Below are 25,018 nucleotides of genomic sequence, written 5' to 3' on the forward strand. Positions count from 1 at the left end.
AATAATAATGCTATGTGTTTACGTAATCATTGTTCAGGCTTACAACTTCTATTAATACTTTATTTTATTGTTTTTTTAATCAAAATTATACTGTTCAAATTAAGTCAGACATGAAATTAGCTTGGAAGAAAATCACTTTGGTGTATTATTTAAACCTTTGAGGATAAAATCCATGTAAGTTCTTCCAATCATGCAGAACTAACAGGACATGTGAGATGTAAAATGGACATTTATTTTTATTATTTTCAATACAAGATCAGAGTTATAATAAGTTTCTCAGAAACTACTGTAATAAATTACTTCATGGTACAAAACTGCCATAGAAATTTTCCTGGTGAATGGCAGATGGGGCAGCTAAGTTTCACATGCTTATTTCCCAAAGTGGTACTGGTAGCGGAAAACCTAATTTCTAAAATGGGGATATGTTAGAAATGTAATACTTCTTTTTGCATGATGTTAATAACTTCTATCTAAATTAATCAAACTAATTAATTTGATGTAATAGGAACTGATGCAAACGGATTTCATTATAAAGGTAATCTAAGGATATGAAATTCTATCTCTATTTAAATTGATTCCCTTTGAAATTTTTCTGTAAATGACATAGCTTCACCAGAAATGCTCACAGGGACTGATTCATAGATGTAATAGTATTACAACTGCACAGACTAAAAAATAATAGAAATAATAGAAAATAATAATCAAGGATAAATGTCCTGGCTCTACCCTCAAATCATTTAGTCGTATCAGACCTAGCTGTGCTCAGTTATGCTCTTCACCTTCAAGTTATTTAGAACAGTGACATTCTAACTCGTGAGTGTCAAGTAAGTCCCACATGAGCGTTGCTTCTGAACTAAGCTTAAACAGTCAATGCTTAATCTTGATCTGGCAATGCTGCTACTGTGATTTTGTTTTATGACTTGATTTGCACCAAAAGTATAAAAAGAAAAAAAGGTGAAAGTGGGGGGTGGGGAGGTGTGGGCAGGACTACCTTTATTATCTTGACAGATGGGCAAATTTTTCCCTTAGAGCTAAACAAATTCTGCATACTCAACTGTCAAGTTATCTTGAGGTGAAAGATTTACAAGAGCGAAGAGATAATTATGTGAGCAAAGATTTGAAAACCTAGAGCACATCAAATCATTTGATGTTGCGCTAACAGGTCTCTTCTTTTACCTGTACAGCTATGTAAGACAAATCACTCTGTTCACTCTTGATATTCCAGTCCTCATCTGTTTCTGAGTCACTGGAGTAAGTGGCAAAGAGAGAGGACGTTCTAGACCACAATTCATCAGTCTGAGTAGTTGCATTACATAGTCGTGTTCCAAACACTTGCACTTTGGCCTGAATACCTGAAGGAGAATAAACACAATTACCTATGAGTTAGAATTTGCTTTTCATACACAAAAGTCCAATTCAATTGATCAATCAACTGAAAAGTCAAAACTTACCCACACTGTAGTGAGGGGGTCTCTTCAGAGATATTTATGTACTTTTGTGCACTGGGCCTTCCTCACAGTGAGTAGGTACTGAAGTGACATCATTAGATAGATTACCAGCATGGACTTGTGTTTGTATAACTTGATTTTCATGTGCAATCTAAAAACATAAATCAGAGGAGAATTATACTGAAGGTAAGGCCTTCTTTATATGGTTTTATCTCCTAAAAGTTATAAACAGTGAAAGAGTATAAATACTTTTCAAGGTCACATATTAGGAAGGCTGGAATTTGAACCCAGGCAAGCTGGCTCCATAGTCCAAGTAGTTAAGCAGTCTGCCATACTGTCCTTTACTATTTCTAAGTCTATTTCTAAGCATTGTGGTCAAGCAGAAATCTATATGCTATTAAGCTATTTGCTGACAACCCACTGAATTTTCCCTAAATCAACAGCTGGAAGAGATAATACTACTAGTATTAAATGATTATAATTGTATTAAGTATATCATAGCAAAGCAGTAGCATCGTTCTAGAAAACCTAATCATCAGTCCTTTATACATGACAGAGAAATAATTTAAGATAATATGCTTTAATGTTTTTATGCTTTCCTGAGAGAAGTTACAACGTGAAATGGAAATTTTGATTTATGGGAGAAGTAAGAGGTAGAAAGGAGGAGAATTTGGATATTCAGAAGGTAATGTAAGACTGAGTACCTGGAAATTATGTGGAAGAGGCTAAGAAAAGATATCTGGAAAATGTAAGAGGGTGTGTGGGAAGAAAAAATAAGTGATAGAGAAATGAAAAAAAGTACTTTGTAATTTTACCTAGACCACTGAAAAAAAATTTTAGCAAGCATCCTTGGTTGCTGTAACACAGGCTATGAATGCCCAAGTTAAAGAAACTTTATGAAGAAACTTTTGTGGAGTCCCTTTGTAACATGAAGAATTACACCTAATATTTTTGAGGATTTAAATAAAAATTGAAGTCTTTATCTTTGTGTTTATAGTTATGATTAATTTTGACAGCTAATCTACTTCTACTTTTAAGCGAAGCATTATAATGGTCTAGAATAAGTATATATTTCTTTACAAAACAGATGTACTCCTGATAAAATGGAGTTTTAGGAATTTATTCAGGCTTTAAAAAATAACTTTTGTTCCTTTTATAACAGTAATACATTGGATCACTGAGGAAAATTTGCACCATACAGAGAAGCAAAAAGAAAAAAAAAATTAGCCGTAATCCCATCATTCATAGCTAACAACTTCATATTTTGGTATCAGTTTTGTCTTTTTCTATGTATTTTTTAAAATTGGGAACATATGTTTTATAATCTTGTTTTCCTCTTTAATACATCATGTTTCTATGTTATTAAATATTCTACATATAATTTTTATGGCTGCATACAATCTATTGTACAGATATACTGTAATTTATTAAAACAATCCATAATATTAGACATCTTTGAACAAAAATTTTTGTGTACATACACGATTACTTCTTTATATTAAAAATTTAAGAAACAGAATTCCCAGATATGTATTAATCAACTAGAACATGAAGCAAAAGAAAATGTTTAGAATGAGGCAGAGAAAGACCAAAGGATGAAGGCTATAGAAAAGGTCATAAGACATGGTTTTACAAAAGTACTAAATGTATTCACTAAAATACAAAGGAAACCATATCTTTGCATATTACAGTAAAACTGGAAAACAATGAGAAAAACTTAGGAGCCAGAGGAAAAAAAGATACATTGTCTTCAAAGGGGCAACCATAAGACACAGTAAGGCTTAAACTTTTAAGGAAACACAAAGATTGAAATAAAAGGGTGTAAAAAAGATCTAATACGCTAACACTAACCTACAGAAAGCTGGTGCTGCTATATTGGTGCTATATAATAACACAGCTTCAAAATATATAACACAAAAATTGTTAGAAGACTAAATATGTAAATTAAAAACCAAGGTGGAAGATTTTTAACACACCTCTCTCAGTAACTAATAGGCAGGCAAAGATTCCATAGGGATATAAGAAATTTAAACAACATGATTAATAGACATATATGGAGAATTGTATCCAACTGCAGAACACACATTCACCTCAAGTACACATGGAACATTTATAAAAACTAACCTACGTTAGGCCTAATACAATTTCAATAAATTTCAAAATAAATCCATATGCTGGGGCTTCCCTGGTGGTGCAGTGGTTGAGAGTCTGCCTGCCGATGCAGGGGACACAGGTTCGTGACCCGGTCCAGGAGGATCCCACATGCCGCGGAGCGGCTGGACACGTGAGCCATGGCTGCTGAGCCTGCGCGTCCGGAGCCTGTGCTCCGCAACGGGAGAGGCCACAACAGTGAGAGGCCTGTGTACCGCCAAAAAAAAAAAATCCATATGCTGTATATTCTCTGGCCACAGTGTAACTGACCTAGAAGTCTATAACAAAAATATAACTACAAAATACCTGCATCTTTGGAAATTTTTAAATACACTTCTAAGTAACCCATGATAAAATTACAGTGGAAATTAGAAGATATTTTACACTAAATAAAAATAAAAATATTCAAAATCTAAAACTTGTGGGATTCAGTTAATGTCACACTTAGAAGGGCATTTATAGTCTTAAATGTACATAATAGTATAGAAAAAATTAATTAGTCTTAATTTAGACTGCAATTTTAACACCATTCAAAAAATTATTTCACAAGATATTTCTAACGTATCTTCATTTCAGGAGTGTTCCCTCAAACAATAAACTCTACTGAATTCTACATTTGGGAAATAAGTATATCAAACATAGCTGTCCCATCTGCCATTCACTATGAAAATTCTGGAAATCAATGATCCAATTTAATACTCAAGAAGTTAAAGAAAGAATGGTAAATAAAAATTGAAAAAGTAGAGAGATGAGAGAGTGAACTGTAATGTAAACGACGATGGGCTTTGAGTTATAACGATGTGTCAGTGTAGGCTCATCAGTTGTAACAAATGTACCACTCTGGTGGGGGATGTTGATAATGGAGAAGGCTATGCATGTGTGGGCGCAGGGGGTAATTGGGTAATCCATCTTCCCCTCAATTTTGCTGTGAACCTAAAACTTTTCTAAAAAAATAAAACCTTAAAAAATTAAAGAAAAATACTGGAAATCTTTTAATATGCAGCTCAATGTTCATAGCAGCATTATTTAAAATAGCTAAGACATGGAAGCAACCTAAGGGTCCATCAACAGAAGAACGGATAAGGAAGATGTGGCATATAAATATATAACATTACTCAGCCATAAAAAAGAATAAAATCTTGCCATTTGAAACAACATGAATGACCCTGAGGGTATTATTCTTAGGGAAATAAGTCAGACAGAGAAAGACAAATACTGTATATTTTCATTTGTATGTGGAGCCTAAAAATAAAACAAATGAAGGAATATAACAAAACTGAAACAGACTCACAGATACAGAGAGCAGACTAGTAGTTACCAGTGGGGAGAGAGGTGGAGGGAGGGGCAAAATAGGGAAAGGGGATTAAGAGGTACAAACTATTGGGAATAACATAAATAAGATAAAGAGGGCAGACAGCAGAAGCAAGAAGAACTACAATCCTGCAGCCTGTGGAACAAAAATCACATTCACAGAAAGATAGACAAGATGAAAAGGCAGAGGGCTAGGTACCAGATGAAAGAACAAGATAAAACCCCAGAAAAACAACTAAATGAAGTGGAGATAGGCAACCTTCCAGAAAAAGAATTCAGAATAATGATAGTAAAGATGATCCAGGACCTTAGAAAAAGAATGGAGGCAAAGATCGAGAAGGTGCAAGAAATGTTTAACAAAGATCTGGAAGAATTAAAGAACAAACAAACAGAGATGAACAACACAATAATTGAAATGAAAATTACACTAGAAGGAATCAATAGCAGAATAACTGAGGCAGAAGAACGGATAAGTGACCTGGAAGACAGCATGGTGGAATTCACTGCTGTGAAAGAGAATAAAGAAAAAAGAATGAAAAGAAATGAAGACAGCCTAAGAGACCTCTGGAACAACATTAAATGCAACAACATTCGCATTATAGGGGTCCCAGAAGGAGAAGAGAGAGAGAATAGACCCGAGAAAATATCTGAAGAGATTATAGTTGAAAACTTCCCTAACACGGGAAAGGAAATAGCCACCCAAGTCCAGGAAGCACAGTGAGTCCCATACAGGATAAACCCAAGGAGAAACATGCTGAGACACATAGTAATCAAATTGGCAAAAATTAAAGACAAAGAAAAGTTATTGAAAACAGAAAGGGAAAAATGACAAACAACATACAAGGGAACTCCCATAAGGTGAACAGCTGATTTCTCAGCAGAAACTCTACAAGCCAGAAGGGAGTGGCATGACATATTTAAAGTGATGAAAGGGAAGAACTTACAACCAAGATTACTCTACCTGGCAAGGATCTCAGTCAGATTCGATGGAGAAATCAAAAGCTTTACAGACAAGCAAAAGCTAAGAGATTTCAGCACCACCAAACCAGCTCTACAACAAATGCTAAAGGAACTTCTCTAAGTGGGAAACACAAGAGAAGAAAAGGACCTACAAAAACAAACCCAAGGGCTTCCCTGGTGGTGCAGTGGTTAAGAGTCCGCCTGCCGACGTAGGGGACACAGGTTTGTGCCCTGTTCCAGGAAGATCTCACACGCTGCGGAGCGGCTGGGCCCGTGAGCCATGGCCGCTGGGCCTGCACGTCCGGAGCCTGTGCTCCGCAATGGGAGAGGCCACAGCAGTGAGAGGCTTGCATACCGCAAAAAAAAAAAAACCAAAACAATTAAGAAAATGTTAATAAGAACATACATATTGATAATTACCTTAAACGTGAATGGATTAAATGCTCCAACCAAAAGATACAGGCTCACTGAATGGATACAAAAACAAGACCCATATATATGCTGTCTACAAGAGACCCACTTCAGACCTAGGGACACATACAGACTGAAAGTGAGGGGATGGAAAAAGATATTCCATGCAAATGGAAATCAAAAGAAAGCTGGAGTAGCAATACTCATATCAGATAAAATAGACTTTAAAATAAAAAGTGTTACAAGAGACAAGGAAGGACCCTACATAATGATCAAGGGATCAATCCAAGAAAAGATATAACAATTATAAATATATATACACCCAACACAGGAACACCTCAATACATAAGGCAACTGCTAACAGCTATAAAAGAGGAAATCGACAGCAACACAATAATAGTGGGGGACTTTAACACCTCACTTACACCAATGGACAGATCATCCAAACAGAAAATTAATAAGGAAAAACAAGCGTTAAATGACACAATAGACCAGATAGATTTAATTGATATTTATAGGACATTCCATCCAAAAACAGCAGATTACACTTTCGTCTCAAGTGCGCATGGAACATTCTCCAGGACAGATCACAACTTGGGTCACAAATCAAGCCTCAGTAAATTTAAGAAAATTAAAATCATATCAAGCATCTTTTCTGACCGCAACGCTATGGGATTAGAAATCAATTACAGGGGAAAAAACGTAAAAAACACAAACACATGGAGGCTAAACAATACGTTACTAAATAAACAAGAGATCACTGAAGAAATCAAAGAGAAATAAAAAAATACCTAGAGACAAATGACAATGAAAACACGATGTTTCAAAACCTATGGGATGTGGCAAAAGCAGTTCGAAGAGGCAAGTTCATAGCTATATGAGCCTACCTCAAGAAATAAGAAAAATCTCAAATAAATAATCTAACCTTACACCTGAAGCAACTAGAGAAAGAAGAACAAACAAAACCCAAAGTTAGCAGAAGGAAAGAAATCATAAAGATCAGAGAAGAAATAAATGAAATAGAAACAAAGAAAACAATAGCAAAGATCAATAAAACTACAAGCTGGTTCTTTGAGAAGAAGAACAAAATTGATAAACCATTAGCCAGATTCATCAAGAAAAAGAGGGAGAGGACTCAAATCAATAAAATTAGAAATGAAAAAGGAGAATTTACAACAGACACTGCAGAAATACAAAGCATCCTAAGAGACTACTACAAGTAACTCTATGCCAATAAAATGGACAACCTGGAAGAAATGGACAAATTCTTAGAAAGCTATAAGCTTCCAAGACTGAGCCGGGAAGAAATAGAAAATATGAACAGACGAATCACAAGTAGTGAAATTGAAACTGTGATTAAAAATCTTCCAACAAACAAAGTCCAGTCAGGATGAACTAGAATGGGAACAGAGACACTGAAGCTATGCTGCTGGACTACAGAGGCTGAGATCATGAAGACTTATGAGGAGGACAATGAAATAAAGAGCAAGGGGCCAATATGAAAATAACTCTGAAAGAACAACCCAGAGGATTACACACGATAATCAGTTTTAAAAGTTTAACTGCTTTTAATTTTTTTAGTAAACATAACCATATCAATAAATTAGCAACACTGGGCTTCCCTGGTGGTGCAGTGGTTAAGAATCCACCTGCCAATGCTGGGAACATGGGTTCAATCCCTGGTCCAGGAAGATCCCACATGCTGCAGAGCAACTAAGCCCATGCGCCACAACTACTGAGCCTGTGCTCTAGAGCCTGTGAACCACAACTATTGAGCACACGTGCCACAACTACTGAAGCCCGCGTGCCTAGAGTCTGTGCTCTGCAACAAGAGAAGCCACCACAATAAGAAGCCTGCACACAGCAACGAAGAGTAGCCCCCGCTCGCCGCAACTAGAGAAAGCCCGCGTGCAGCAATGAAGACCCAACACAGCCAAAATAAATAAATAAATAAATTTATTTAAAAAAAAAAACAAAGTCCAGGACCAGATGGCTTCATAGGTGAATTCTACCAAACACTTAGAGAAGAGTTAACACCCATCCTTCTCAAACGCTTCCAGAAAATTGCAGAGGAAGGAACACTCCAAAACTCATTCTATGAGGCCACCATCACCCTGATACCAAAACCAGACAAAGATACTACAAAAAAAGAAAATTACAGACCAATATCACTGATGAAGATAGATGCAAAAATCCTCAACAAAATACTAGCAAACAGAATCCAACAATACATTAAAAGGATCATACACCATGATCAAGTGGGATTTAGCCCAGGGATGCAAGGATTCTTCAATATACGCAATTCAATCAATGTGATACACCATATTAACAAATTGAAGAAGAAAAACCATATGATCATCTCAATAGAAGCAGAAAAAGCTTTTGACAAAATTCAACACTCATTTATGATAAAAACTCTCCAGAAAGTGGGCATAGAGGAAACCTACCTCAACGTAATAAAGGCCATATACGACAAACCCACAGCAAACATCATTCTCAATGGTGAAAACCTGAAAGCATTTTCTCTAAACTCAGGAACAAGAAAAGGATGTCCATTTTCACCACTATTATTCAACATAGTTTTGGAAGTTCTAGCTATGGCAATCAGAGAAGAGAAAGAAATAAAAGGAATACAAATTGGAAAAGAAGAAGTAAAACTGTCACTGTTTGCAGATGACATGACACTATACATAGAGAATCCTAAAGATGCCACCAGAAAACTACTAGAGCTAATCAATGAATTTGGTAAAGTTGCAGGATACAGAATTAATGCACAGAAATCTCTTACATTCCTATACACTAATGATGAAAAATCTGAAAGAGAAATGAAGGAAACACTCCCATTTACCATTGCAACAAAAAGAATAAAATACCTAGGAATAAACCTACCCAGGGAGACAAAAGACCTGTATGCAGAAAACTATAGACCCTGATGAAAGAAATTAAAGATGATACCAACAGACGGAGAGATATACCATGTTCTTGGATTGGAAGAATCAATATTGTGAAAATGACTATACTACCCAAAGCAATCTACAGATTCAATGCAACCCCTATCAAATTACCAATGGCATTTTTTACAGAACTAGAACGAAAAATCTTAAAATTTGTATGGAGACACAAAAGATCCCAAATAGGCAAAGCAGTCTTGAGGGAAAGAAACTGAGCTGGAGGAATCAGACTCCCTGACTTCAGACTATTCTACAAAGCTACAGTAATGAAGACAATATGGTACTGGCACAAAAACAGAAATATAGATGAGTGGAACAGGATAGACAGCCCAGAGATAAACCCATGCACCTATGGTCAACTAATCTATGACAGAGGAGGCAAGGACATACAATGGAGAAAAGACATTCTCTTCAGTACGTGGTGCTGGGAAAACTGGACAGGTACATGTAAAAGAATGAAATTACAACACTCCCTAACACCATATACAAAAATAAACTCCAAATGGATTAAAGACCTAAATGTAAGACTGGACACTATAAAACTCTTAGAGGAAAACATGGGATGAACACTCTTTGACATAAATCACAGCAAGATCTTTTTTTTTTTTTTTTGCAAGATCTTTTTTGATCCACCTCCTAGAGTAATAGAAATAAAAATAAACAAATGGGACCTAATAAAACTTTTGCTTCTGCACAGCAAAGCAAACTATAAAGACGAAAAGACAACCCTCAGAATGGGAGAAAATATTTGCAAATGAATCACGGATAAAGAATTAATCTCAAAAATATATAAACAGCTCATGCAGCTCAATATTAAAAAAACAAACAATTCAATCGAAAAATGGGCAGAAGACCTAAATAGACATTTCTCCAAAGAAGACCTACAGATGGCCAAGAGGCACACGAAAAGCTGCTCAATGTCACTAATTATTAGAGAAATGCAAATCAAAACTGCAGTGAGGTATCACCTCACACCAGTTAGAATGGGCATCATCAGAAAATCTACAAACAATAAATGCTGGAGAGGGTGTGGGGAAAATGGAACCCTCTTGTACTGTTGGTGGGAATGTAAATTGATACAGCCACTATGGAGAACAGTATGGAGGTTCCTTAAAAAACTAAAAATAGAATTAACATATGACCCAGCAATCCCACTACTGGGCATAAACCCAGAGAAAACTATAATTCAAAAAGATATATGCATGCCAGGGTTCACTGCAGCACTATTTACAATAGCCAGGTCACAGAAACAACCTAAATGCCCATCAAATGGATAAAGAAGATGTGGTACATATATACAATGGAATATTAGTCAGCCATAAAAAGGAATGAAATTGGGTCATTTGTAGAGACGTGGATGGATCTAGAGACTGTCATACAGAGTGAAGTAAGTCAGAAAGAGAAAAACAAATATATGTGGATATATATGCATATATGTGGAACAGATAAACCAGTTGGCAGGGCAGAAATAGAGACACAGATGTAGAGAACAAACATATGGACACCAAGGGGGGAAAGCCGTGGGTGGTGGTGGTGGTGGTGTGATGAATTGGGAGATTGGGATTGACATGTATACACTGATGTGTATAAAATGGATGACTAATAAGAACCTGCCGTAAAAAAAACAAATAAAATAAAATTCAAAAATTCAAAAATAAATAAATAAATAAATAAGATACAAGGATGTAATGTACAGCACAGGCAATACAGCCAATACTTCATAATAACTTTGTATGGAGTCTAATCTATAAAAATATCGACTATGTTCTACACCTAAAACTAATATAATATTGTAAGTCAATTATACTTCAATTAAAAAGTATACTAGGGGCTTCCCTGGTGGCGCAGTGGTTGAGAGTCCGCCTGCCGATGCAGGGGACACGGGTTTGTGTCCTGGTCCGGGAAGATCCCACATGCCGCGGAACGGCTGGGCCCGTGAGCCACGGCCGCTGAGCCTGCGCGTCCGGAGCCTGTGCTCCACAACGGGAGAGGCCACAACAGTGAAAGGCCCGCGTACCACAAAAAAAAAAAAAAAAAGAATACTAGAAGTCTGTTAAAAAATGTAAGCAGCTGGGCAAAATTTGAAATATTTGGTAATCCAATATTTTGTCTTCACATAAGCAAGTTAGTTATCCTTAAGGTCTCCTTTGTTTGAAATACATCTGAATATGTAAAGATATCCTAGTGTTTAAGTGAAGTTTTCACATTTTAACAAGTTTATTTAATGTGAAAACATATAGGAAAAGGTCTATGTTAATCATTTTAGCTCAGTAATGTATAAATCTACTGTATCAATTAAAAATCAAAGCTGAACAAAATAATTTGAGGGGAAGAAATAATAATAGAAATAAAAAGAAAATAATATCAGAGAGAAGATCAAAAGGCAGAGTTCACTCTTTGAAAAGACTAATAAAAATTGATAAAAAGAATGAAAAAGCAAAAATTACTAACAGATCATAAAGAATTTTAAAAGACAGAGTATCATGAACACTTTTGTGTCAATATGTTTAAAAACTTAGATTGAACTGACAAATTTTTCGAAAAATACAACTTATCAAAATGGATATAGAAACAGAAAAACTCTGAATAACCCCATAACTATTAAAGAAATTGAATCCATCATTAAAAAATCTTCTCATAAGGAAAACTCCAGGACTAGGTGTCTTTTTCAGTGAATTCCACAAAATATTAATATCAAATTTATTAGTGGACATATAATGCCAATTTATATAAACTTTTCCAGAGAATGAGGAAAGAGGGGACAACTCCAAATTGGTCAGCATAATCTTGAAACCAAAACATGAAAAAGGCATTTCAAGAAAGAACAGGTATAGACCAATTTTGCCTATGAACACATATGCAAAAATTGTAAATAGAATGTTAACAAATCAAATTAAACAATACCTAAAGGAATAATACACCTTGGGCAAATTGGGTTTGCTTCAGCTATGCAAGTTTGACTCTATATGTCAAAAACAGGCAATAAAGTTCATGACATTAACAGAATAATAAGCAAAATATGTGATCATTAATAGGTTCAGAAAAAGCATTTGAAAAAATTCAACATCATTTATGATTTAAATCTGTAGCCAAAACTTGGAAGAGAGGGGAACATTTCTTTTTATGGTAAGAGCAGCTACCAAAAGAACTATAGCAAAAATCATATCAAATGATGAAATATTAATGACTTTTCCTTTGAAAAATAGGAATGAGAAAAGGATTCCCCATCACTTCCATTTCCCCCGCTGTACTGGAGGTTCTAGCTAGTGCAATAGGAAGAATAAGAAACAAAAGCATAAACATCAAAAACTATATGCATATATTTTTTATACATGTAGAAAGTCCAAAAGTATCTGCAAATTACCAGAATTAATAAATGAGTTTAACAAGGTTTCTGGTTACAAGGTCAACAAAAATCAATTTATCCACATACATTTATAGAAAATAAAATTTTAGATAATACTATTTATAATAGCAAAATCAAATAGGAACAAATCTAATGAGATATGTACAAGACCTCTACATAGAATGCCATAATGTTTTTAAGAGAAATGTAAAAACCCAAATAAATAGAGGGATACATTATGTTCATGGATTGGAAGAATCAGTAATGTCAATATGCTCTTTCTCCCTACATTCATTTAAAAATTCAACGCACTCTCAGTCAAAATCCCAACAGATAATTTGTGGAAATTGATGAACCAATCCTAAAATATATATGGAAATTTAAAGAGCCCAAAATAACCAAGACATCCATGAAGATGAACAAGGTAAGAGGAATTAATCAACTGGATATTAATTTTTTTTGGGGGGGGGCTGTACAATGACCATGTGCTTTATTTCTTCTGCTCTGTGATTTTTTATTTCAATAGTAACTTCCATATAAAGTAAAACTACTTGATTACCTCAACTTTGGTTCAGATTAAGGTCTCATAAAGAATTTTAGCAAGTACATTTAAACTAATACCATAAAACACAATCATTGAAAATAAGCATTTGTCAGAAAAATATGCCAACTGGATATTAATTCTTAACATAAGCTATAGTAAAGTACTGTGATAATGGTGGAAAGATAGGCAAACATAAATGCAACAGAATTTTAAAATGTCGAAACAGACTAATATGTATATGAAAACTTTATTTATGACACAGTTGACACTGCAGGACAATGAGGAAATGCTAGCCTTTTCAATAAAAGATGCTGAGTCAATTGGGTATCTATATGAGGAAAGAATGAAACAAACTCCACTTCATACACAAAAATCAATTCTGAATAGGTTGTAGATATAAATGTAAAGACTAAAAACAGTAAGTTTATGGAAAACAGCAAAGTAGCATGCTTTAAGCATTAAGTATACAGAAAAAGATGGTTAGGTTGGCCTACATTGAAATTAAGAACTAAGTACACAGGAAAAAAAAAAAAAAAAGAAAAGCTCAAGCTCAGTACATCAAAAGACACTATTAAGAGTGAAGAGGAGAAGGTAGTTAAAGCATATTTAACTGACAAAGGACTTGAAGACAGAATTTATTAAGAACTCTATATCAACAAGAAAAAGACAATCCAACAGAAAAATCGGAATATCGCCAAAGAGGCTATCCAAATGTTCAATTAACATTTGAAAAGTTGTTCCCTTACTAATGTCATTTATGAAATGAGAAAGCAAAGTAAACCACCATTACACACCCTTCAAAAAACTCAATGTAAAAGACCGACAATCCAAGTGTAGGCAAGAATGTGAAACAACGTAAACTCTGATTATGCTTCTAGTAGTGTAAATTAGTACAACTATTTTAGAAGATTATCTGGTATTATTTACTGAAGTTTAATATAATACCATGTCCCAGAAATTCTAGGTATATATCATCAGAAACGTGTGCACATATGAAAAAGACATGTAGAAGGATGTTTACAGCAGGATTACTTCTAATAGCCCCAAAATGATAACAACCCAAATGTCCAACAACAGAAGAGATAAAAAAATTGTTTGGTATATTCGTACAATAAACTGCTATACAGTAATGCAAACGTATTACTGCTATATGCAACAATATGGATGAATCTTACAAATATAATGTTGAACAAAAAGGCCAGATGCAAGAAATGCCTACAGTACAATTCTACTTACATCAAATTCAAAAGAAAGTAAACTTGGTTGCCTTGAGGATGGAGGAGCTAGGCTTGGGCTCTTGAGTTGCTAGTAATGTTCTAATTCTTTGACCTATAGTAGTTACACATGTTCAGTTTCTGATTATTTAATGATTTAAGCACTTTCCTGTATTTTGCTATATTTGAATTAAAGTTTAAAAAATACAGTTGGGTTAGAAAAACAAGGATGCAAAATGAACAGTTACGGAGAGACAATAATTCTAGCTATATGAAACAAAATATCAGTGTATGGTGCTCATCAGAACCCCCTTTTTTCCTTGGAGGTGGCCCCTAATCTTTCCTCAAGCTCCCTAAAGATAGGCTACATTCATACTTCTATTTCTCTACCTATAGCACAAAACACCCAAAACAGTGTTTACAATAGCTCCTCAATAAATATTGTAGAGTGACTGGAAATTTGCTGTTTAGTCAGTTGGTCTTGGAAAGAAAAACAGTGAGTCGGGCAAGGAGTGAAAGGTGGCACAAGTAAACTTTCTTAGAGATGCTATTGGGGTTCTCAATCCAGACCGGCTAAAAATTTATTGCTCTCAAGTCTAAATAAACTTTTTAAACTTTACATAAAGTACTATTATTAAAACCTACACATAGTTTCCTAATAACTCAGCATGTATATTAATGTAATATGGATTGTCAGAAGTGTTGGCTGGATATATTTACTAATTGGAAAACAGAGTTGGTATCTATTCTAGATTTCTCAATAGTTAGCCTTTGTTGTATTATAAGATCTTTGGTTGTTTTATTAGCCTGGCTTTTCTTCTCGCAATTTTTGATTAGATGATAAAATTATGAGTAAGAAAAATGGTGTAAGGGTGTGTGTGGCACATGTTTAATATTTACCTCTTTTACTACATATTTATATATATCTATATAGAGATGTACATATATGGGCTTGGGTAAAGGTTGGCTAGGCAATGATGGTGGATAGATGGTTCAAGGAAGAGGCAGATGTCTTGACTGGTATACAGCTTGGTGAGAAGGGAAACTGGCAGAGAACTGAAATTCTATTGTACTAAAAAAAACTGCTCTCATAGTCACATATTCATTCCACAAATATTTATTGAATTCCTTAAATTTGCAAAATATTGTTCTAGTTGCTGGCAATACAATAGTGAACAAATCAGATAAGATCCCTACTCTCACAAAGCTTACATTCTAATGTGAGGAAAAACATTAAGGAAATTATACAATTATTTCATGACAACTGTGATGAGTGCAACTGAAGTATATGTGCTAATGAAGTGTATGAAGAATGAGAATATATAATTAGGGAAGCAAAAGGGAAGGATGTTTGAGCATATTTTTAAAGTAAAAGGACTCAATTGGGCTTCCCTGGTGGCGCAGTGGTTGAGAGTCCGCCTGCCGATGCAGGGGACACGGGTTCGTGCCCCGGTCCGGAAGGTCCCACGTGCCGCGGAGCGGCTGGGCCCGTGAGCTGTGGCCGCTGAGCCTGCGCGTCCAGAGCCTGTGCTCCGCAACGGGAGAGGCCACAACAGTGAGAGGCCCGCAGAAAAAAAAAAAAAAATAAAAAATAAAAGGACTCAATTGATGATGATGGGAAATGGCAGGGGCATAATTCCAGGGCAGTACATGAAATAATGGAGAAAAGGCTTATTGGTAGGAAAGAATATAGTATGTTCAAAAATTGAGAAGATCAGCATGACTGGTACACAGTGAGCAACAAGGACGGTGGACTGGGATAGGATTGGTGTGGCAGGCAGGGGTAAATAGCATGCAGAGACTTGTAGGTTGTGTTAATAATATTATTCTTCATCCTAACAATTGCAGGGTGTCATTAAAGGGTCTTAAGCATCCACCCCAATGTAGGAAGCAGGTTGGTATGGCAGAAGAGTTTCTGTCTGGCAATTAGACCTAGAGAAAAGGCTCTTGAGGAAATTCACCTCCTGGACTGGCTTTCTTGTGCATAAATATTGAGTCTGAACTAGATGAGAACTTAGGTTTCCTTCAGCTCTAAAATTCAACGAATACCTCTATATATTAAAAGCCAAAATGTCAGTTACAAGTCACCTGACTTCTTGGTGAATTCTTCCTATCTCTAAAACTGAACACATTTTAGATCCAATTAAGAGTCATAATTTAATCTATGTTATGGTGATACGGCTGAAGTTTGACTAACTCAAAGACTGGGAAGTCTTCTTTAAGATGGGAAGTGGGCAAGAAGGCAGTAGTGACCAGATGCAAAATAAGTGTAATCGATGCTTATGAGTATCGAGGAAGTACGCAGAAGAGAGCAAGATAGGAAAATTCAGCTCATTGGAACGATTTAATTTAAAGGCAGTCGGTCAAGAGGTAGTTTAGAAGTGGGAAGGGATCGTTTATCAGCAAGCCCCATCTTCATCAGCATCTCGTATCCCCCTTCCCCCGCCATTTTGATAGTATAATTGATAATTCCTCAAGCTTATGTAATACGGTATGCAGAAAGTTTCAAGCACCCCATTCCTTGAGATTTTCTCAAATTAAACACTTTCTATTTAAAAACTCAGGAGCGGAGAGTGAAGGCGACTATAATCTGAAGAACGAGAGAGAGAGACAGAGACAGAGAGAGAATGAGTGTGTTTTGGGGAAGAGGAGGTAGAAGAAACTATAATTCCAGAGTGTTAATGCTAAACAGGCTCTTGGAGATCACTGAGTAAACAGAAACCTTCGAGGTGAGGTGACTTTCCCAAGACGACACTAAGTGGAGGAGCCTAGCCACAGACCCAGGGTCCTCCAACGACCCTCGGGGGACTCCTGGGTGGCCCTTTACCTGTGAAACCGCAGCCCTCTACCTGGCCCGGAGGAGTGTACAGCAGGCTGGCCCCGGGGCAGCCTCGGGCTGCCTGACTGCCTGGGGCTCTCCTCCCTTCTCGGGGCCGCCCGCTCCGTCTCCCTCTTCTTGCCCCTTAGATGCCGGGGAGGACACCCGGTGCAGGGTGGGCACGGCGCCCGCCACAAGCCTCAGGCGCTGGGAGAAGCGCAGGTTCTTCTGGATAACCGAGGAGACGTCAAAACAGGCGGAAGCAAAGTGGTCGGAGCAGATGACCGACCTGTCGTTGCCCTCGTACCAGTCGGCGCGGCGGCCCCGCACAAAGCGGTCCCACAGCAGCCGCACAGCCCGGTCCTTGGGGAAGCGGAACAGCGACTTCCCGAACGTGGTGGTGTTGCCGCAGTGCGCGGCCACGCAGCTGGCAGGCATGGCAGCTGACTCCGGGTTGGGAGATGAGGGCCCTCCGCACGGCCGCGCACTCCCTGAGCACTCACCTGCCGGATTCAGCGTACGCCTTGTCTCCTTCCCCCACCTCCGGCCGGCGGAAGTGCCGAACTGCGGCCCCACCTGGGAAAGTACCCGGCTCTCGGAGATCCTCCTCCTCCCTGCAGCTTCCCCTAAGAGCAGGTGGCCACAGGCAGAGGGATACAAATTTCGCGCGGGCCCAGCTGAGGTGAGCCGTAAAGAGGGACGGACCGGAAGTGGTGGTTGTCATAGCTACCGAGGTGGCCGGCCTCTTCCCCGTCTTATCCTCCTCTCCACACTCCCGCTCTGTTTTTATGAGGCCAGGAAAATAGAACTAGGAAGTGCTGACGTTTTGGGCCCCCCAAATATAACCAGAGGCTCTAACGAGGGCATCGGCCAGTGCTTTGGTGGAGGACCAGACCGGAAATGGTAGTTTCCATGGTAACTCCTGAGCGGGTTGCCTGGGAGATGACCCCTTTCGCTGTCTCTGAATCTGTGCTGTAGCGTCACTTCTAAGGCAGATCTAACTGATCTTCTTGGACTGTCTCCTGCCATGATTCCCGGGAAATACCGCTCTGTTTCTGGCCGGGCTGCGAGCAACGTAGGTTGGGTCTCCTACTATTTTTTCCCATTAGTAGCGTCCTTTCTGACTGGAGTCTTTGTCCTAGGTGATGGGCTGTATTATTGGGACCAGCACCTCTGAATCTACGCAAGCTATTGTTTGACCGAGGCTTGAGATTCCTGGACTGGACCAAGGCACTTGGAGGGTATTTAATATTGTGTGATGGGTATTCAAAGTCTTGTCCAGGATCTGGGCTTCCCAGAAGGTGGAGCTGGTCTGCTGTGAAAGGCTAAGCTTCATTTAAATTCCTTTAACCGGTCAATTCCTTTTTTTTTTTTTTTTTTAATTAAGAAAATATTAACTGGCACCGCCACCTCCTTCACCTGTCTCACTGAGCTATTTACTTAGACCTGAAATAGCAAGTGTCAAAAGCTTTAGGTGCTAAGTAGAGGGTTAAATTGCTGCAGACATTTTGGAAGATAAATCACAGTGAAACCTTTTAATTCTTAGTTGTGATTTTATTGTTTTCAGCAGGTCCCCAGAACATGATAATTTACCAGAAACAAGGAAAAAGCGAGCATTCTGTTTTATTCTAATTTTTTGTTATATCTTGGTGTACTATTTTGGGGAGGTGTGTGTGTGTATAAGTTAAAAGCATATTTTATGGTTTAATTTTTACATTGTAGGTGAACTGTGGTCTTCATCTGGTAATTCAAGCATCATCGCTTCCTGAAAAAAACAAAGTAAGATTTAAGCAGATTTGTATTTAAATTGAATATAAATTGTTTTATATTCTGCAAAATAGCATGATTTAAAGAGCAGAGTCTAAATTGGAAATTTTAATTATATTTACTTTGGTCACTAATCTAAAGGTAATTTTTATTTTCTGCCTACACAAAGCCAACTAGTGGTTACCAAAAAAGAGATGGAAGGGGGAGGGGCAAATTAGGGGTATAGGATTAAGAGATACAAACTACTATGTATAAAATAGATAAGCAAGAAGGATATATTGTATACCTCAGGGAACTATAACCACTGTTTTGTTATAACTTTTAATGGAGTGTAATCTGTAAAAGCACTGAATCTCAATGTCGTACACTTGAAACTAATATAATATTGTAAATCAACTATACATCAATTAAAAAAATCAAACAAAACAAAGCCAAAAATAAAAACCTACCTCTTTTAAAAACTGAATCTTATTTCATCCATTACAAGAGGTAAGGTGGGGTTTTTTTGACATCTAAACATTTCTTAAATCAGGACCCTTCTTAAAACTGTTGGCACATCATTGTTTAATTGGGAAAGTTTTTGCTTCTTAGTAGTGGGTAAAATGATGGCATGTCTTACTACTGATGGAATCTTATAATAGATAAAATGTGATAATTTGGGGGCACATATCTAACATTCCAGAAAAAAACTGATTAGCAGTGGAAATATATTAGGCCAAATGTTATTTAGAAGTTAAGATTTGAACATGAGGTTCTTTTTCCCAGTTTGCCCATATTCTCGCTGGCATTTCCATAACTTCTGGCTTTTGATTTGATCTCTGAGATACTCGTGTTCTCCCCCCCCAGCCCCAACCTCAGCTCTCAGATATACTCACCCACCTCCCACACAACTGTGTTTCAAGACTCAACACAAATTTTCCTTCTTTGACCAATTTGGACACCTCCAACTGGCACAACTCAGGTTTTTCCTAAAAAGTTGTTAAGTAGGTGTCACTGAAGGAACTCTGAAGTGAAGGGTGGAATTTACAGATAAAAACCTGAGAAGGCTAAGGAGGGGCGTGAGGAAGGTGGATGGAAGGACGCCATTGGTCAAGGAGGCAGCTGTGGATTACATTATGTATCTGGAAATAAACACTTGGAAAATAGGCCATTTGATTATCTTGAATAAATAGTAGTTAGCTAGATTAATTGAGAATATTCTTTATTGTAATTGGACCTAATGGATTCCTTCCAAAGCTTTGCTGATTGATTTCATTGGACAGATCCTATTCCACTATTATACATAGTATGTTTCTAGGAACTATGTGCCTCATCCAGATTCTTTCCAAACCATTCATTTTCTCTTGTGTGGACATGTATTCTGAGAAAATACCTTCGCTCATATAATGCATAAGGATATAATGTAAATGCTATTATAATTTTTATAGTAGCATGAGAAACATCATAATTCTTTTATGATATGTATTTAGGGGTTTTGGTAGCTAATCATGAGAGGTTGTTTTGGTTTTGTTTTTCTCAGTCCTCCTATCAAATAATTTAAAATAAATTTAGAGAAAACCCTTCTTAGAAGGTTTAGATATATAATTTTATTATGTTATAATTGGACTGTTAAAGGAGTTCTAATGATAAGAACATTGTGATATTTTTTAACAGAATTTAGTTTCTATTGTATGTTTTTTGCTTTTCCTTCTGAGAAAATGATTCTTGTAATCACTGAATTGTGGTGAGAGTATGGAGGAATTGCGAGTAGCTCAGACTGGAGCCTGGTTTCATCTGACCTCATGAGACTGACTCTGATTTGTGTGTGTGTGTGTGTGTGTGTGTGTGTGTGTGTGGTAAAATACACATCACATAAAATTTGCCACTTTAACCATTTTAACTTGTACAAATCAGTGGTATTAAATACATTCACAGTGTTGTACAACCATCACCACTCTCTAGTTTCAGTTTTTATCACCCAAAAGGGAGTCCCTATACCATTAAGCAGTCTCTCCCCATTCTGCCTTCCCAACCCTCTTGGAAGCCACAAATCTGCCTTCTGTCTCTATAGATTTTTCTATTCTCAGTATTTCATAAATGGAATCATATAATATGTAACATTTTGTGCCTGGCTTTCTTCGCTTAGCATGATGTTTTCAAGGTTCATCTATGTTGTAACATATATTGGTTATTTTATGTTATTTTATAATTATATTCATTACTTTCTCCAAAAAATTTTTTTTCTTGAATAATGTTTTTTAGGTTGAATTCAAGCTAAATAAAGAAACGCCATCATTCCCTGGTCGACTCTTACAACATGATCTTGAAAGAAACTACTCAAGTAGGCAAGGTATTGTCAGAGAGCAGAGATTAGATATGGTTTATCTTCTTTAAGTAATATTGTTTAATAATGTTGAATTTCTAGATCCAAAGAGACTTGAATTAAAAATGACATCATTCATTGGTTACCAAATTGATTGGGAATTTGTTTAAATCAGAATTGATTTTATATACACAGCATAGTAGATTATTTCTAATACAGGAAAAGCTGTTGTGTTTTAGTTTGGGGTGGGTTCTGCACAAGAGAATGGGAAGGAATCTTCCAAATAATGTCTTAGAACTAGGAAAATAGCTAATTAGTGAGGGTAAGAGTATGGGAACACAGATCTTTAGGGAATAAGGAAACAGTGGAAAGAATGGAAAGTCAGGAGTAGAAAAGAAGCTATCTCTTTCCCTTACTAGCACATATAATTATAGATATTTTCTATCAAAGGCCTTAAACTTTTGTGTGCATCTCCCAAGATCTTGTTAGAAATGCAGCTTCTTAGTGCTTCCCTTCCCCTGTGCCCGTCCCCATTCTGATTTTGCAGGCCTTGGGTGGGATTTGGAAATGTGCGTTTTAGTGATGCCTCAAGTGATTCTGATGGATGTGGTTTGTGGACCACCTTTTGAAACACAGCCTCATATGATCTGGTTGTATTTCTGAAATGTATTTTTCAATTCGAGGAGAAATTTCCTTTGGAAGATTTGAGTTGTTACTTGGTTGCCAACAACTGTTAGCTATCTGTAATGTGCTAGGGTTAGGCACTACAGAATCCTTACATACAGTACTGTCCCCATCTCCTAGGAGTTTGTATGAGAGGGCTGATCAGTATAGGCCTCTCTAGATTGTTTATCTCCCTACTGCATGAACATGTGGCGATTTTGAATATTTTATTAGTTTTCTTTTTTTGTTTTGTAACTTCTGGACTTTCCTCTTGGGCCCATCTAATCTGACATGACTTTTCTTTTTCCTATATCCTACACTCTTGTCTTGGTCAATTGCTGGACATGACATCAACCTAACTGCTGTTCCACAGTGTAAGAAGCATGTGTCTTGCCTTTTTTTGGTTCGATTCAGTAACACATCTACTGAGTGTGTACTGTGTGCCAGACACTGTATTAGGCACAGAGCTATAGATGTGAACCTGAAAATTCTCAAGTAGGAATTTTTTTTATGTTTGTATTGTGAATTTCCTTCACATTTTTGATAATAAATCTTGAATTTGTTTTCTAAAACTTAAATACTTTTCCCAAGGTATTCTTGAGTTAGAGGGGGAAGCTGGTAGACAGATTTGTGTATGTCTGGCTAGGTAAGTTTATTTAAGTGTTAAAGTATTGCTAGATATTTGCTAATGAGGAAATAGTATGGCGGCACTGAATTTTGTGAACAAACTCTTGTACATAAATAATGACCCATAAAATACAGATTAATTCTTTAGGGAGAAATAAACCTATTTTTTACATTAAAAGATTTTATTCAAACTCATTCTGTGTGACATTTGTACCTGATTGTTTCCAAATGTGCCTCCTTCATAGTTCCAGTCAGTTTCATGCAAGGAAGGCCACACAGTGTGTAGCTGTTTTCTTGACTTTTGTACTCACTGTTCTTCTTCCAAAGGCACAAAACTTTGGAAAAATTATACGTAGCAGTTTATCAGGAAAAGTTGAGGAATCTCTATCTAATAGACTGCATTCTGATACCAATTATTATAATTAATTTTACCTCATCCTTATTTTTCAAAATTAATTGGACATATATAATCGCCTGTCACCATAAATTAACCAGTGGTACTCTCAGTCCAAAGTAAAGAAACTCTATGTTTTAGTTAGGCTACTTAGTCTAAAACTTGGTATGTGATTTTTTTAGGCTTTTTATATTAATGTTAAGTGTTAACCCCTGTATCCTTGAGATTTTGTAAGAGCCAGGGACTGCTATACAGTAAAATCTCAGTTAACCAGACCTTAATTGATTAAATCCCTTAATTAAGAATTCTAAAATATGTCTATAGAGAGGAAGAGGCAGTGCTTGACTCTTAAGGTCATGATAAATCGTGAAAAATATAGAAACAGGATTTTGGTTACTAAAACAATCTCAAAGGTAAGGCTGAGTGGACACATATATGACCGTGTACTGTATTATCCAGCCAGCCAGCCAGCCATCTGTCCATCCCACTGCCCATCTCTCCATCCATCTTTCCGTCCATCCACTCACCCATCCAACCATCCATGTATCTAGGGTGCCGTGCAGTGAAGACTCTTACCAAACATAGACCATTATGCCTCTAAACACTTTGAGATCCTAATTATGAAAGAATTCATTCAGCATTTTTATACTAAAATGCAAGAATATATGATTTTCTTTTTTAACAGAAATAATATATGTAAAATGGATTTCTGATTTACTCTTAATAATGGAAAATCAGTTAGTTAATTTACTGATTGCCTAGTGAATCTAGATTCTACAAAGAATATAAAGAATGTAAAATGAACTCCGTTTCTCAAGGAGCTTATAAATTTAATTGGGAAGACAAAAGCTACATATCTGGTGAATTAAATAGTGATACATGAAATCACCAATAACAGGAAATGCTTCAATTAAAATTTTGCCACATAGTAGTGCAGTTCATATGCAGGATGAAACATTCCACATATAATGTGGGTGTTTGATACACACATATTTGTATATATATGTGGGTGTTTATATATCCACATAAATATGTGAATGTTTCAATTGCAAGTCACTCTGGTTCCCAGTCATTTAGAGCAGCACTCCCCAACCTTTTTGGCACCAGGGACCAGTTTTGTGGAAGACAGTTTTTCCACGGCCGGGGTCGGGGGTGGGGGCATGATTCAGGTGGTAACGGAAGCAGTGGTTCACATGGTAATGCAAGCTTTGCTCTCTTGCCCACTGCTCACCTCCTGCTGTGGGGCCCAGTTCCTAACAATTGAGGGTTGGGGACCCCTGATTTAGAGTATCTTGTTTGTGGATTTTAAGGCCTTTCTATCTAATCATTCTCATATCCTGCTATTTATTGTATGATGTATGTCATACTGATCGTGATAGTAAGCTCATCATGCAGATGGTGATTTTGACTTCTGTGTATGATAAGAGCTGAAAAGTGTGAGGATGAAATTCCTTTATTCACTGAAGTAAGTGAAATTTACTCCTTGATTATTGCCTCTATATCCCAAGTCTTATTAAATCTGCCTTCTAAATTGAGGAATGGCTTGAAGCCTTAACAAAATAATTTTAAAAACCTAATTCTGATGCTAACAAGGGAAATCAAGGTTGTCTGTTGTTTGAAGTCTTTCCTTTATCGTATTTAGCTGACCAGATAATCCTTAATCAGTTAATCCTTACACTGGTTTTTGTTTTTTAACCATCCAATTTTTTTTTTTTTTTTTTATGCGTTACGCGGGCCTCTCACTGTTGTGGCCTCTCCCGTTGCGGAGGACAGGCTCCGGACGCGCAGGCTCAGCGGCCATGGCTCACGGGCCCAGCCGCTCCGCGGCATGTGGGATCTTCCCAGACCGGGGCACGAACCCGTGTCCCCTGCATCGGCAGGCGGACTCTCAACCACTGCGCCACCAGGGAAGCCCAACCATCCAATTTTTGATTTCCAAATCAGTTTACTGACTCGTGGTTGCTTGGGTACCTTGTTAGCAACTGGTCATGTCACAAGACCAGTTCATTTATGAACATGATCTCAATTCTGAATGCTTGTACTCTAGAACATCATTATTAGTTATCTGATATTTCCTGATATTCAGAAAAGTGGGATGTGAGCACTGATTA

At 37.0% G+C, this 25,018-nt stretch overlaps 2 protein-coding genes across 6 annotated transcripts in view; one reads left to right on the forward strand and one right to left on the reverse strand.

Moving 5' to 3' along the window:
- Positions 1-1,155: 1,155 nt before the first annotated feature.
- Positions 1,156-17,592, reverse strand: THAP10 (THAP domain containing 10). The gene is given in 3 exon segments (XM_065873002.1): positions 1,156-1,352; positions 1,452-1,599; positions 17,164-17,592. Coding segments are annotated over 3 exon segments (774 nt in total).
- Positions 16,558-25,018, forward strand: part of LRRC49 (leucine rich repeat containing 49) — a 128,435-nt gene continuing 119,974 nt past the window's right edge. Inside the window, exons 1-4 of one of the 5 annotated variants that reach the window (XM_065873001.1) lie at positions 16,558-16,566; positions 18,877-18,933; positions 21,163-21,250; positions 24,077-24,079. Coding sequence is in view for 4 of the 5 variants with exons in the window: in XM_065872998.1 (XP_065729070.1) it covers positions 18,182-18,229; positions 18,877-18,944; positions 19,985-19,988; positions 21,163-21,250 (208 nt within the window). In the remaining variant the exon portion in view is untranslated. Of the gene's footprint in view, positions 16,567-18,153; positions 18,230-18,876; positions 18,945-19,984; positions 19,989-21,162; positions 21,251-23,706; positions 23,768-24,076; positions 24,080-25,018 lie in introns of those variants that run through there. The other 4 variants (XM_065872998.1, XM_065872997.1, XM_065872999.1 and 1 more) reach the window with 4 other exon arrangements.

This window comes from Phocoena phocoena, chromosome 2, assembly GCF_963924675.1.
Source record: "Phocoena phocoena chromosome 2, mPhoPho1.1, whole genome shotgun sequence".
NCBI classification, from domain to species: domain Eukaryota; kingdom Metazoa; phylum Chordata; class Mammalia; order Artiodactyla; family Phocoenidae; genus Phocoena; species Phocoena phocoena.